This window comes from Corylus avellana, chromosome ca11 (genome assembly GCF_901000735.1).
Source record: "Corylus avellana chromosome ca11, CavTom2PMs-1.0".
Classification (NCBI taxonomy): Eukaryota; Viridiplantae; Streptophyta; class Magnoliopsida; order Fagales; family Betulaceae; genus Corylus; species Corylus avellana.
The window spans coordinates 3,859,911-3,873,727 of record NC_081551.1 but is presented as its reverse complement, the minus strand read 5'-3'; the positions used below and the strand labels follow the sequence as shown (position 1 = coordinate 3,873,727).

General features: G+C 35.9%; 1 protein-coding gene across 3 annotated transcripts; it reads right to left on the bottom strand.

The window, feature by feature from the left end:
- Window positions 1-9: 9 nt before the first annotated feature.
- Window positions 10-12,497, bottom strand: LOC132165486 (probable LRR receptor-like serine/threonine-protein kinase At5g10290). Of its 3 annotated transcripts, XM_059576074.1 has the most exons (13): window positions 12,213-12,493; window positions 10,968-11,110; window positions 10,333-10,465; window positions 10,093-10,164; window positions 8,762-8,905; window positions 8,584-8,655; window positions 8,382-8,447; window positions 7,222-7,292; window positions 6,973-7,116; window positions 4,467-4,808; window positions 3,268-3,662; window positions 2,773-3,088; window positions 10-356 (listed from the first exon to the last, which is right to left on the bottom strand). In XM_059576074.1, exons 2-12 carry the CDS (start codon window positions 11,044-11,046, stop codon window positions 2,774-2,776), a joined length of 1,833 nt encoding a protein of 610 aa, XP_059432057.1. In that variant the 5' UTR covers window positions 11,047-11,110; window positions 12,213-12,493; the 3' UTR covers window positions 10-356; window position 2,773. The 3 variants fall into 3 exon arrangements, with proteins under 3 accessions (XP_059432057.1, XP_059432056.1, XP_059432059.1); XM_059576073.1 differs by lacking the exon at window positions 10-356 and having other exon boundaries at window positions 2,737-3,088; XM_059576076.1 differs by lacking the exon at window positions 10-356 and having other exon boundaries at window positions 3,000-3,088; window positions 3,238-3,662; window positions 12,213-12,497.
- Between the last annotated feature and the right edge of the window lie 1,320 nt (window positions 12,498-13,817).

Here is a 13,817-nt window from a genome sequence, read left to right as displayed (position 1 = left end):
TTACCCTTTATGATTTTTTGAGGTAAAAAGAAGCAGTAGCATTGTAGCAAGATCTTTTTGAACAAAACACAAGTAGATATTTATATATTTATATTGTATATTGGAGAAGCAATGTCTATTGAAGCTCTGGCAATGGCGGGCATGGATTACACACAATGCGACATCAAGCTTGAAGAGTGGGAGAAGAAGGTTGGGTTTGAAAATCCAGCACCACATCTGCTTGCTGACCAGAGTTTTAGCATTGGAGTGGAGAAAATGGGTGCTGATGTTTTGGTGGCTCATGAAGAATGGATGAAAGCCAGGATGCGTGAATGGGCTAAAGCTGTTGCTGCAATGAATAAGCCTCTGCTGCACACCTTGAATGAGATTTGTATTAGATAGTTGTAATTAAACCCAGATTTGATAATCTAAGATCCGTTAACTATTACTTTTTAGATTTTCACACGTGACATGTTTTAAGTGACTTTTTGGCTTCGATTCTAATGGAAAACTGGCCTTACTTGTAAATCAAAGTCAAAAAACAAGTCCAGTGAGCTTTTCAATCCAAAGTCATAAGCGGGCACCACCCAATCTGCTAAAACAGATCAGGAACAACGTTGTTCCTCAGACAGCGCTGTCAATTGACTGAATTCATAGGTGTGACATTTTCTTTTTCGTGAATGATTTCGAACAGAAGCTTTGGGAAAATGAAAATGATAAAACCTTATTCAGAATCATTTCCACTTTAGGAATTCACTGAAAACAAACACTAAACTAAACTAGAGGAAATATTTCAATGATTTGAGATCATTAGCATATTTAACCTTTAGCTCTGGTGAAGATGGGGGATGGAGGATCCATCCCACAGACTTGTCACCTGCGCGTCTGTAAGCAGACACAAGAGACAGAAAATGAAGCCATTGCTGACTTATACTTCCACCATTATTTGTCTAATTCTGTTAAATCAGATTAATTTTCCCTATCTTTCCCGATGGAAACCCTCTTCCTTTTTTCTTTTTTCTTTTTTTCTTTTTTTTCCTCCCCTCTTCGTTTCTTACTTTTTTGTTCTTGGGGTCTTGGGATTATCCCGCATCGAATGTGGAAGGGGTTCATGGTCAATTTATAAGTGTGAGGAAAAACATCACCTCTTGAGCTAGCTTTTAGGGTGAAGAGATGTCCAAGATCACCCAATACTGGTATCAGAGTCCAAGTCCAACCAACAAATCTTGACCCAATAGTCCACGAAAAAAATGGATTGTCTCTACTCCAGCCCAAGGCCCAAAGTGTGAGGGGAAGATTGTTGACGTTTTGCCACATCGGTTATGAAAATGGCTAATAGTCAATTTATAAATGTGAAGAAAAGCATCACCTCTTGAACTAATTTCTGGGGGTGAAGAGAGGCTCAAGACCACCCAAAATGGGGCGTTGACGTAGGAGTTTCAATTGTGTTATGCTGATGACACTTCCACTTCGAAACGAGAAAAGATTAGTTTCTCATTTTCAATAAGTGGTGATTTAAATAAATAAATTCATTTATTGCTATTTGCCTAAACTTGTGAGACCGACAAACATTGATTTAACACTCGCTATCTCTTCAAACACTGTAACTATATATCACACGTATTCATATGCATTGCATCTACCAAATTGAAAAAGTACATCTATAGACAAGCAACGTGCAATGAGTGGCAACATTATATTTGATTAGACATCCATTGCACATCAAACACACAAACATTATCGCATCTGCTTTGGCAAGATATTTAGTTACAAAAGTGAAAGACTTCATAATAATGAACAGATAGAGAGTCAAGCATCACGGGGAGAAAAACTGCAGGAACTTAGCACATGTAGCACGTGACCTTTGTTTTCACATAGTGAACACCTGAGACTTCACATATCAGAGGGCTCAGATCACCTGGTTAATTTTCTTTGAAGTCAATTCCGAAACTCTCCTCAATTTAATACACCGCAGACAAAATAAATCGAAGGACAAAGGTTGTTTTGAAGGGTAGGGAAATAATAGGATCCCCTTAATATTTCTATAATATTTTTCTGATTGGCCCATAATAATAATAAATGTATTTTACTGCAGTCTTTATACTTTTATAGGCATTATTCTGTAATAATTGCATGATTGCAATCTTTTCTCACTAGCAAGTGATTTTGTAATAGCTATTTTTCTAGAATAAGTTATGATCCTCTCTATGAAAGGATATAGATGTCATATGGCAATTCATGAATAAAATTATCATTTGCTTTTATACTACATTTAGAGTCAATCCCTTTCGAAGTGATCAATTGGAGGTATGATCTCTCAAAGTGGTCGATTTATCCTTTTGTGTGTGTGAGAGAGAGAGAGATCAGTAGATCACCATATTTGCATAGGTACATATATGTCGCTCTAACATGAGATGCAAAATTACAAGACCAGGTTATTATATTATTATTTTTCTTTTCGATGGAGATTACTGAAATTAAAATGGTGGAAAAGACATTCAGCAATAATGAGAAAAGTATCATTTTATAAAAATGCATGGTCTTGATGAGTTTGATCACAGACCCAAAGGAACATAAGAAACATATAAAAATAACAAAGGAAAAAAAAAAGGCATGAACCAGCAAAGCATCAATATCAAGTTTGAGAGCCATGATTCTTTCAATTGGGTATAAAACTAGGCATCATTAAAAAAAAAAAAAAAAAAAAGGAAGCTATACCCTACCAAAAAGGAAACTATATGCCTATAATTCAAGGTGTGGGTGGGGTGGAATGGACCCAGACTTATCCATTACCTCATCTTCCACCAGACAATTCAATGGCATCTTGGTTATACACCGAATCTTCTCCCCAGTCAAATCTTCTCTGCAGTCTCTCATACTCTTGCCTGCGAGTAACCTCAACATGCTGCCATTCTTCCCACCTCTCAGCCAGTCCCTCTCCTTCCAGCATCCGTACCACCTCTGACATTGCCGGACGGTCGTCTGGTGATGATTGAGTACAAAGTAATGCAACTTGGATCATCATTTCCACCTCTTGAATGAAGTAACTTTTATTTAGGTTATGATCTACAATAGCATCCAGTCTCTTCTCCCTTTCTAGCTTCTTGACCTTCACATGAAGATTAATACAGAACTCACTAATTAGCAAGTAAAAGCTCAAAAAGAGTGCAGAACTAAAAACTTTAAAGATGATGAGCACAGGGGACCAATAAGCATAGACAGAAAGATAGTTCACTTTGTTGTGAGAAATGGAGTCACCATATTCTTTCTTCAAGATGATTATCTTACATGGTCAAGCAATAAAACATCATCTTCTTCTTCCAAGCGCGAAAAGTCAATTGCTCTTTGACCTGTCACAAGTTCTAAAAGCATTATTCCATAACCAAAAACATCAGTCCTCTCGGATGACTTCCCAGTGGACAAGTACTCAGGTGCTATGTGGCCCATTGTCCCACGAACTTGAGTTGTCACGTTAGTCTTTCTCACATCAACCAATTTTGCGAGGCCAAAATCACCAACAACTGCTTCAAAATCTTCATCGAGTAACACATTTGCGGCCTTAACATCCCGATGAATAATTTTAGGATTGCAATGTTCATGCAGGTACTCTAGGCCACGAGCTGTGCCTATAGCAATTTGTTTTCTTTTAGGCCAAACCAAAACAGGCTCCCCAGGTTTAAGTTCTGCATCAATGCTCAATGTCATTATGATATCATTAGAAAGGCTGCTATAAAATGGCCCAATAAGCTACATAAAAAGTGATTTAACATCCTACCACCCAACAAAGCACAATGGTGTAATTATTGACAAAGGACTTGCATGTTAATGAAATACAATGACAAAGCACAATGGTGTTATCAACGTTATTGAAAGTCTTTGATTTGATATCTTCCTAAACTCGAGTCTTGAAATGGCCAAATTAACAACTGGGGCCTAAAAGGCAAAATCGAGAAAAGAACCGGAGGGTTTTGGAACATTTTTCCTGAAATTAAAGAATTTTAAAAGGCATCATTCCTCAATCCCAATTTAATCAATTCTTCTACCTTTCTTAGTTCCTTTTTTTTTTCTAATATTATAAAGATCAACTTGAACTACTTTCCGTAACCGCAAACATAGAATATACTTCCATCAACAAAGAAAACTGTGGATTATCTCCTTTGAAATGACTTAAAAGTTCTGAATGAACTTTAACTTCAGGCACTTAAACAGCCTAAATGATTTTCATCTGTAGATGTAAGACACACATACACACACACGAAATTCATCACTGGCTGACTCAAGTTTGCTGCAGGCCACCTCAAGCCTGCAGATGGTGGCCAGCTGCCCAGGCATGCCCACCAACCAGTCAGGTTGTTCAACATTTGCAGATGTACAGAAAAACCAAGTTCTGCATCTGTTCAACCTATCAGTGTGTGTGTGTGTGTCAAATTCTGAGCATTCCGGTATTAACAGATGCCGTCCACATACATTATTTAGAGAACTGATACCTCGTAGACGATAGGCAACACTTAAGTTCTGCATGAAGGGATAAACTAAAAGGCGTTCTGTTGGAGTTGTGCAAAACCCAATCAGCCGTAAAAGATTCCGGTGAACAGCTACACTTATCATCTCAACTTCACGCTGGAAAGCTGCATCTCCCCCAGGACTCTCATAGTCAGTCAAACGTTTCACAGCAACTTTTGTGTTATCAGAAAGAACCCCTTTATAAACTTTTCCAAAACCTCCCTGTCCTAAAACATTTTTCTCACTGAAGTTGTCTGTAGCTAACTGTAATTCCCTCCATGAAAATCTTCTCAGTTGACCAAATGCAATTCTTCGGTCAACTTCACCTGAACAGTCAGCATAAAAGCTAAAAACATCAAAGTGAAACTTTCAAAGCAGATTCCTGAGTTAAAGCTCACATCAAATACCAATTCTATTCATTTGAGAACAAGCACTCGAGATTCTTGAAGAATAAAGGCACGCCACCAAGCAAATACATTGACAAGATAAGCAGAGAAACACAATGATTGAACTTAATTAAATAGAGTTAAGTGTTTGACGGACTAATCAACTACATGATCGAAACTAATTTTTATTTTAGAAGAAAGAAAAGGGACAAGTGTCTCTATTCTAGAAGAAGTGCAAGGCGTCCCTATGATGTGTCCCTATGAGGTACCCCTATTCTAGAATGATGTAACTGATCTGATTAATATTAATAAATTATGAAGGCCAAAGTTTATGATTGGGCCTCTCTTTTGGAAATGCCAATGTTCTAACAAGGTATCAGAGCATTAGGAATCGACAAAAGACTGCCAGTTCCAGCTTCTTTTGGCCAGTTTTCTCTAATTTTCAGCTAGTATCATCTCTTTTTCAGACAGTAACTATTTTCAGCCGGGTACAGCCTCTTTTTTGGCCAGTTAAACCGTTTTTTGACTGGCTTAACTGTTTTTCGGCCAGTAAAATCTCTTTTTCAGCCGGTTCAAACCTTTTTTTTTTTAATTCAATCATTTTTTGGCCAATTCCAAGCCACCATTTTAGCCAAATCAATGGATTTAGCAGGGAACATGGCTGCTAAACCTAAACTCATTCATCTGACATTGGTGTTTAATTCTTTGATTTCATTAAGTTCAATGAAAAAAAATATATATTTATTGGGCTTATTCTATTAAAGTGTTTTTGAGAGGTAAAGTTTTGAGAGCATTTAGTTTCAAAAAAGCCGAAAACCACTGATTCATCTAGCCTTTGGGACCAGGAGGATGATCAAATCATGTCACTCACACCTACGAGTATCAAATCAAGTATAGGTTCTACTCTATTGCATCTTTGCTTTACATCAAAGGCCATTTGGCAGCGCCTTGAGCACATATGTTCTGGCACTGAGAATGTTACCCAGATGTATGAGGTGTGTACACACAATACTTTGGGAGCAAACAGAGAACTCAAAGTTTACAGGAATATTATTCTTGCATCATGGGAAAACGAGAAATTAGTGTAGCAGCTACACATAATTCTGTGACATACTAAGCCGACTCAGTTGAATAATCATGAATTAGACAAAATGTAATATCATTGAGCCAATTCAAAAGCTTGGCTAGTTTAAGTGAGCTCTTTAGAAGTCCATGCCGATATGCTGAAATTTAAAAGAATGTTTCACATAATGGCTTCACACCGGAGATGTCACGTAAAAAGAGCTGAACATTATTGTATAATATGGACTATAAGATCTTGTATTATGTAATTAATAGCAGGCCGTTGAATCAGTTTAACAAGTAAAAAGTAAACTGGTTTTGAGTGCTTCTGTCTACAATATATGGAGGGAGAGAAATAATATTAAGCATGGAAAGCAGCTGCTCACTGAGGAAAAACTTGTCCAGAAAATTAGATGGGAAGTTAGAACGAGGGTTATGTCTAAGGGCAGGTTTAAGAGAAGGAAAATGAAGAATTATGTAATAATTGGGGCTTGTTGGAGGGTATCTTTGAAGTGTAGTCTCTGTAGGATCTGCTGGAGTAGTTGGATTTTACTGGAGTGGTTTTATTGGAGTGGCTAAGCTGTGTTTGCAAGATGCTGAAATTAAATGGTGCAGTATCTGGTAGTGTAGTTGAACGTTGAGGTTTTCTGGATTAGTGTGGGATGGGGTGCTGCTCTGGTGTAATTGCTGAAGGTGTCCTTGCAGTAGATGCAGGGGTATGAAGGTGCTTTTGATTGGTTCTCTTGAAGCTTTTCTGCTGAGGCTTATGGCTTATGGTAATAGAAGTGGCTGGTTGTTTCTCCTTTCTCTGGAGCTTCAGCTAATAATCTCCAGGGAACTGATATTTTGGCTTCTGCTTGTTTTTTCTTTTATATACTGGTTTTGTGCTGTATAGTTTGGTTAGTCCTCACTGTATAGTTTTGGTGTTTAGGAAACTTGTTTCCTTGAGTTTTCTAGCATAATTGCTAGAGTGCTTTGTACTTCATTGATTGATATATTAAAGAGTTGCTCATTCATCAAAAAAGAAAAAAAGAAAACAAACCTGCAACATCTACGAAAACTTCACGCTTGTCGTTTTTGTGTCTATGCTTACACAGAAGAAACAGCAAGCCACCAAGAAGAAGAATAACAATACACCCTCCAACAACTCCAAGAATAACTCCAATCTTTGGCTTACTCAAAGCACCTGTCAAGAGAAGGAAAATATTGGCATGAAGCTTGTAAGAGAAAGGATTAGCTGAACTATTTTACTTTAGAAAACTTTCTCAATGTTAAAATCAGATCCAATAACCTGAATCGTCACTTTTAGATGCACAAAGTACAGGGAAATTGTTGCCACAGTTCAATCTGTTTCCTGTAAAGCTGCAACAAGTAAGAACCAGGCGCATAGTTAAAAATAAAGAGGAACAAGAAAATTAACATATTTAATATATTTTAAGAGCAATTTAATTATCTGATACCCACAGATACCTTGCATATCAATCGCACCCAGAAAGAAGAAAAACATCCAGAGAACCCAAGGACACAACGCCTTAACTTATGCGTCCTTAAATGGATAACTAGATGAAAATTCCCTTTATTGTGTAAAGTTCTTAACCATTTTAACCCAAACATTGAAGGGGCCAAAACTTCTCATTCCTAGGAACTTGACAACAAACAGCAAGGTGAAAAGATTATGAGATGATGGTGGCTCATCTATCCCTCCCTCCATGGAAATAGCAGTCTCTCAAATAGTAACATAGAGATCTATGCATAATTGACACCAATTCCTTCAAGAAAATTGGACATTTTCTTTTTCTTGGATTGTGTTTCTTACTTACCAAAAATAAAAAGGGTTGTGTTCTCAATCTTGACAATGGAACAATGAAGTTCAATTTAAGAGTAGAAAGTTATGGGAACTAGAATTGACGAGTCTGTTTAAACACTTATCAACTACCATATTAGATCAAGTGCTTCAAATGAAAAGTGAACGGCAGAGCCTAAAAGTAAGTAGATTGTTAAAGAGCTTAGTTTAATTTTTTCTGGTTACTTGTAATGGATATTGAAAGAAATTGTGTACCTGGGTTCATTGGATACATGTCATCACCACATGGTTTGATTGATATAAATTATAGTTTACATGGTTTTGAGAAGAGAAACAGGAATTTCGATCCACTCATGTTTATGGCATGAAACATGACACAAGTTGGTGAAATCCCAGTGTACATGTAAATGGGTGGCATTAATCCTACCCATAAAATGGATCCCACTATGCACAAATATTTCCCATAATTAGCAAGAACAGACTCAATATTGTGTTTAAAGATAACGGCCATAAAATTAATTGTGTATCACTGAGTTATTGCTAACTTGAGTCATGTTTTACAGATGAACATGAGAGGATCCAAATCTTAGAAATATATTATTCAATAGTTAGGCATACAAACTCGTAATGATTGATGTTCTTCGTACTTGTATTTTGAAACTTGGAGTAAATGCTCAGGAACCTGACCACTGAGATTGTTCGAATTTAGCATACTGCAAAATAGTTTCAAACATGCCATTAAATACTGAAACAACTTCAAAGAGAATTCAAATTTTTGAGTATACCAAAAAAAAAAACAAAAGTTTGAATTTATTATATCATCTCTGCATCATACAATATATCACATACAGACTGATCAAGCTTGGAATACTTGAAAGTGATGTAGGAATGGTCCCAGCGAGATTGTTTTGACTCAAAGTCCTGCTTGCATAATAAAGAAAATCACACTATTAAGAAGAGATTATCAAAGATGCATACACTCATTAATATCTTGAAAACAGAAGACAGTGCAGAAGGAATCGCTTACAAAAACTGAAGCTTTTTAAGTTGACCAAGAGAAGATGGTATTTCACCAGTTAAACTATTATTTGACAAATCCAAATTGGTCAAACTTGTCAGATTTCCAAACTCTTCTGGAATCGCACCAGTTATGCCATTTCCTGGCAATGTACTGCATGATAAATGAAACAGATACACATTGGGGTTACACTTAAAAGCATATTGCTTAGATGTAGAAATTATCACCCTCAGAAATTTCTAACAGGTAAGAATTCAAGCAGCCTTGTACCATTGAAAAAATGCTTGCTACAAAGGAAACCCTTTATTTTTTTTTTATATTGGGGAGCCTCCACAAGGTAGGGCCCTTCGGACCCACCCCTGCTGAGTAAACCTTGGTCCCGTATGGGCAAAAATCCCTATATGGCCACAAGTCCCACAACTTCTATGCACAATCGTAAAAAGTTTAAACTTTATAGATGTCAATATGACAAAAATTCATTCCAAAGGTAATGATTGTTGTTTTTTCTAAAAATATTATTTAATGTATTACGTATATCAAAAACACACCCATTGAGCAATCAATGGAATGATAATAGCAAAAATTTGTTCCAAAGAAGAACAAAAACAAACAAAAGCTTCACTTTTTTTTAAATCACCACTTATCCCAAAAGTTTATACATATAGAAAAAAGTAAATTTAAATATTTCATTAATATTTTAACACTCCTCCTCACGTGTGGGCACAAACTCTCCATCTACAAGTGAGGCCCAACACGTAAAATATTTAACTAAAAATGAAAGATAAACAATGTAGTTCGAGTTTAAACTCACCACCTCTGCTCCGATACCATACAAAATCACCACTTATCCTAAAAGCTTAAACTAATAGGAAATAGTGAATTTAATCATTTAATTAATAATTGAGCAACCTTCATCAAATTACATTTAAAATTCTTAGAAAGAGAAGCACCTGCATTCTAATGATTTGATTGTTGTGGGATTCGTCCTTTTTTTTTTTTTTTTTTTATGAATGGAACTCTTAAGTTTTCATCTCAAAGGCTAATGAAATGAGAAAAACATTGCTACCTTTTTGGTTATTATTGTTGAATTTTTCTGGAGATGATTTAATTACAATTTAGGGTCAACACGCGTATACATTAGCCAATGATAGTCTGGTTAAAGAGTTTTCCAAGAGATCTTTTTGCATTATTTCCCCCAATGCTTTGCTTTGTAGCTTTCTTTGTCTCAATGAAATCCCAATTCATTGGAAGAAGAAGACCAAAATAAATAATAATACAGCTTAAAGGATTAATACATGTTTAGAATCAATATTGGCTGAACTAATACTGTTCATACTTACAGAGCCGAAAGAGATTTTAAATTTCCTATTTTTGGGGACAAGGTTCCAGTAAATCCCATTGATGACAATGTTCTGCAAAGAAACAATACATATAAGCATAGACCAGAACAAAAGGTACTACGACACACGAGTAAAAAATATATCCTTGCACGAATCATGAAAACTCTGATTTGTTGGCAACAGCATCACCAACCATAATATGAATAAGGAAAGGAAAAGGTACATTAAATGGTATCTTACACACGAGTAACATTATTATTACTGTCACACTGAACATTGGACCAAGTGCAAGGGTTAACTTGATTTGGGTTCCAATCTGTGAGCTGAGCAGATGAAGCTTTCAATGAATTCTTCAGTGCAAACAAGGCATCACCTGAAACAGAACACAGGAATATTCACCACCCAAATAAGCTAATATGTCAATGTTTGTACATCCGTACTCAATTGCAAACTTCAGGAAAGCATAGAAAATCATAACTAAGAGAAGAAATCAGATATTCGATGAATCCTTTATCACGATACCAAAAAGAAAGGGTTTTTTTTTTTTCTTTTTTTGGTTTTGGGAGAGAGAGAGAGAGGAAAGCAGAGAATTTTGTCATATTAGAGTAAAAGAACCGCATATCTGACCTACGCACATCTTTAGTCTATGTTACATAAAATCAAATAGTTATAAGCATCAGCATTCAAAATACATCCTCGATCAGGCTCAATTGTTCAAACCCAATTAAATAAGACTCCAATATATAAATAATACATATGCTGCCTTCAGTAATCTTCAGCTTTGAAAACAGCAAACATAATTAGCATAGTTATATGGTCTCTGAATTAATTAAATGCAGAAGAAATAAATGTCAGGTGGACACAGAATATCATACCTTGAGAATCAGGCAATACAAAAGACTGCAAACAAGCCAATATCAAAACAATGAAAACGAGCTCCATCTTCAATGGCATCAATTCTGGTTACCAATTCAATGAGATGCATAATGATCTATGAAGGTGTGAATGAGGGCCATCGCTGCAAAGACATCCAGCATTAATTTGCAAGATTTTAGATATACAATAGATGCTGCATAATTCAAGGCAAACTGCAGTTAAGAGATGTTTTATGCATGGAGAAAATCATAAGATATTGTATGATTGTGCATGTCCTGGGGCAATTGGGTATGGGTCTGTCTCTGTAATGAGAGTAGAGTAGTCTTCTGCTGGTACCATACCATTGATCCCAGTACCCTCTGCCTTTCTTCTTATGTCCTTGTATGTCTTAATGTGTAAAGTTATATATACATACACAAGAAGGCATTTCAGCTAAAAAAATCCATACCCCAAATGTGCGACCACAACCTCATACCTTTCATTTGCATTCCTATTACCTTCAAAAGTAACCTTTTTCCTATAAATTAGAATTGGTTCTTCGACAAAAATCACTACACGGTGTAACCTATTTCCTCAAACTATAACATCTAAAAGAACTCAAAAACACTAATATGCTTCATATGCAATTTCAACTTTCAAGAAAGTTAGCCAGTGTTTTAGGCTCCAATGTCTTTCCATGATTCCATCCGCCCCCTCCCAAAAAATACTCATAATTATAGGTACTTCCCGTAAAGCAAGAAAAAAAGCAAAGAAGGGATTTTTTTTTTTTTTTTTAGAAGTCAAAAGCAAAGAAATATAAGAAACAATTAGAACTGTACAAATCTCTTTGGCTATGACCTTCATCAATTCCCCACGATCTTCAAAACCATTTAATTAAGGCTCAAGAGAAACACGAATACATTTAAAATTCAAACTTACTCAAATCAAGTACCTAAAAAAGCTAAAAACTTTAACCCCCAAAGATTGGTTGCCAAGGAAAATGTGGGGAAAATGAAAGAAACGACTAAGAAATCGAACCTTGTCTTTCCAAATCTCTTTTAACGTACTAAAATGAGCAAGTACCTCAACAAAGTCGATTATTGTACTTAATTAGCTCAGTTTTCAAAAAGCTTCAACATAAATAGTAAATCAAATTCAAATTATTTGCATTTCTCTATCCAACAGTTTCCCCCACAACCAAACGAAAAATAAAAATGAAAAACAAAAAAGAAACCGAGTCAAAGAACAACAAGAAGAAGACATACCTGCCGAGAGGAATCAGATTGGTGGAAGAAGCAGTAAATCAAAGGTTTAGGGTTGTTTTTCTCAGAGAGACTGACTCTTTGACTAACCTTAGCCGGCTGGCATGCACAAAGAGAAGTGCTTTTGCGTTTACAGCAAATATAAAAGAGAGAGAGGAGCTTCTTGTCTTTTTGCTTTCTCTCGCTTCCTTTCTTTGCTTTGCAAATAGGATTTTCTCTGATTTTTTGTGATTCAGAATAATGAATACAGCTTTGTAGAAGAAGGTTGCTATGATTGCTTGGTCTACAATGGTGTGTGGCCACAAGGAGGGTCCACGCTATTATCTACCGTATGGAAATTTGGACACCGATTTTTTAAAAAATAAAAATAAAAAAATAAAAAAAAAAACACCTGTTGAGAATTGAACGGTGACTATTCTATATGAACGGTGACCATAACATCTACTTGCTAAAAGCCATACAGAAGAATCTTAAACGCTCTATCTAGTTCAACTGAATCATAATTCAACTCAGTTCTATAATACTACCTACTCACTAAGAACTTACGAAAAGACTTGACTATAAAAATTGTAACAGTTTCAATAATACATCAAGCTCGAGATTTTCTCTTTTAAATTTGATTGAATCATAACCAAATTCAGTTCCAAAAACACATTAAGCTCGAGATTTTTTCAAACGCTTCTTTAAATTCAATTGAATTATAACCTAACCCATTTCCAATAAGCCATCAGGCTCGGGATTTTCTCGCGCGTGTAGCCAATTGCAGTGTGAGACATTGAGAGAAGGGCCTGTCTTCCACTTTAACTCGTTTTTCTACATTCAGCTCCCCTTTCCGGAACGAGACAGTCAGAGTTTGTGGGAATTACACCTGACAGTTGACATCTTTTACGTTTGCAAGACTTGGAAATTTTTTAAATTTCGGGGGAAATACACTTGCATGAACTGTCACCTTATTTCTAATAATTTTATTTACTTAAAAAAGTTATAATGCCTCATTTTTTTTATAATATTTTTGCTTTAAAAAAAAAAATCAATAAACAATTTCAAATATAAAATACTTAAAATTATTTTCACATTTTTATCCCACTAAATTTTTTGTTAAACCCAACAAAAAATAGGTCATGAGCATTTATAATACCTTTATATTAGATTAAAATAAAATAATAATAGACAAAGACGACTCCATCTTGTTAGTTCTTGTGTTGACTTAATTCAGTTCTAAAATGTAGAGGTTACTGTTCACAGACTCAAACACTAATATAAAATGCTCAGAATCCAATCTCCACCGTTCATATCGTAGATTCATATGTTGTGAACGTTCCTACAAAATTTCAGGTCAATTGGACCACAAACGCTTATCGATCGGAGCTGTTAATCAAGGCTGGACAGCATTTCCAAAATGCAGTTTCACCCATTGCATGCCCTGTCCGGACAGGCCTTCCCCGGGTCCGGACCGCATTTCCAAAAACTCTGTTTCTGCTCCGCAAAGCCCTGTCCGGACAGCCCATTAACTTGTCCGAACACCCCGTAAGTTTTAGGCCCAAAAGCGTGATTTTAAATGGGTTAGGTCTAGGGTTTTGTCGGTGGTATATATAGATCATTATAGAA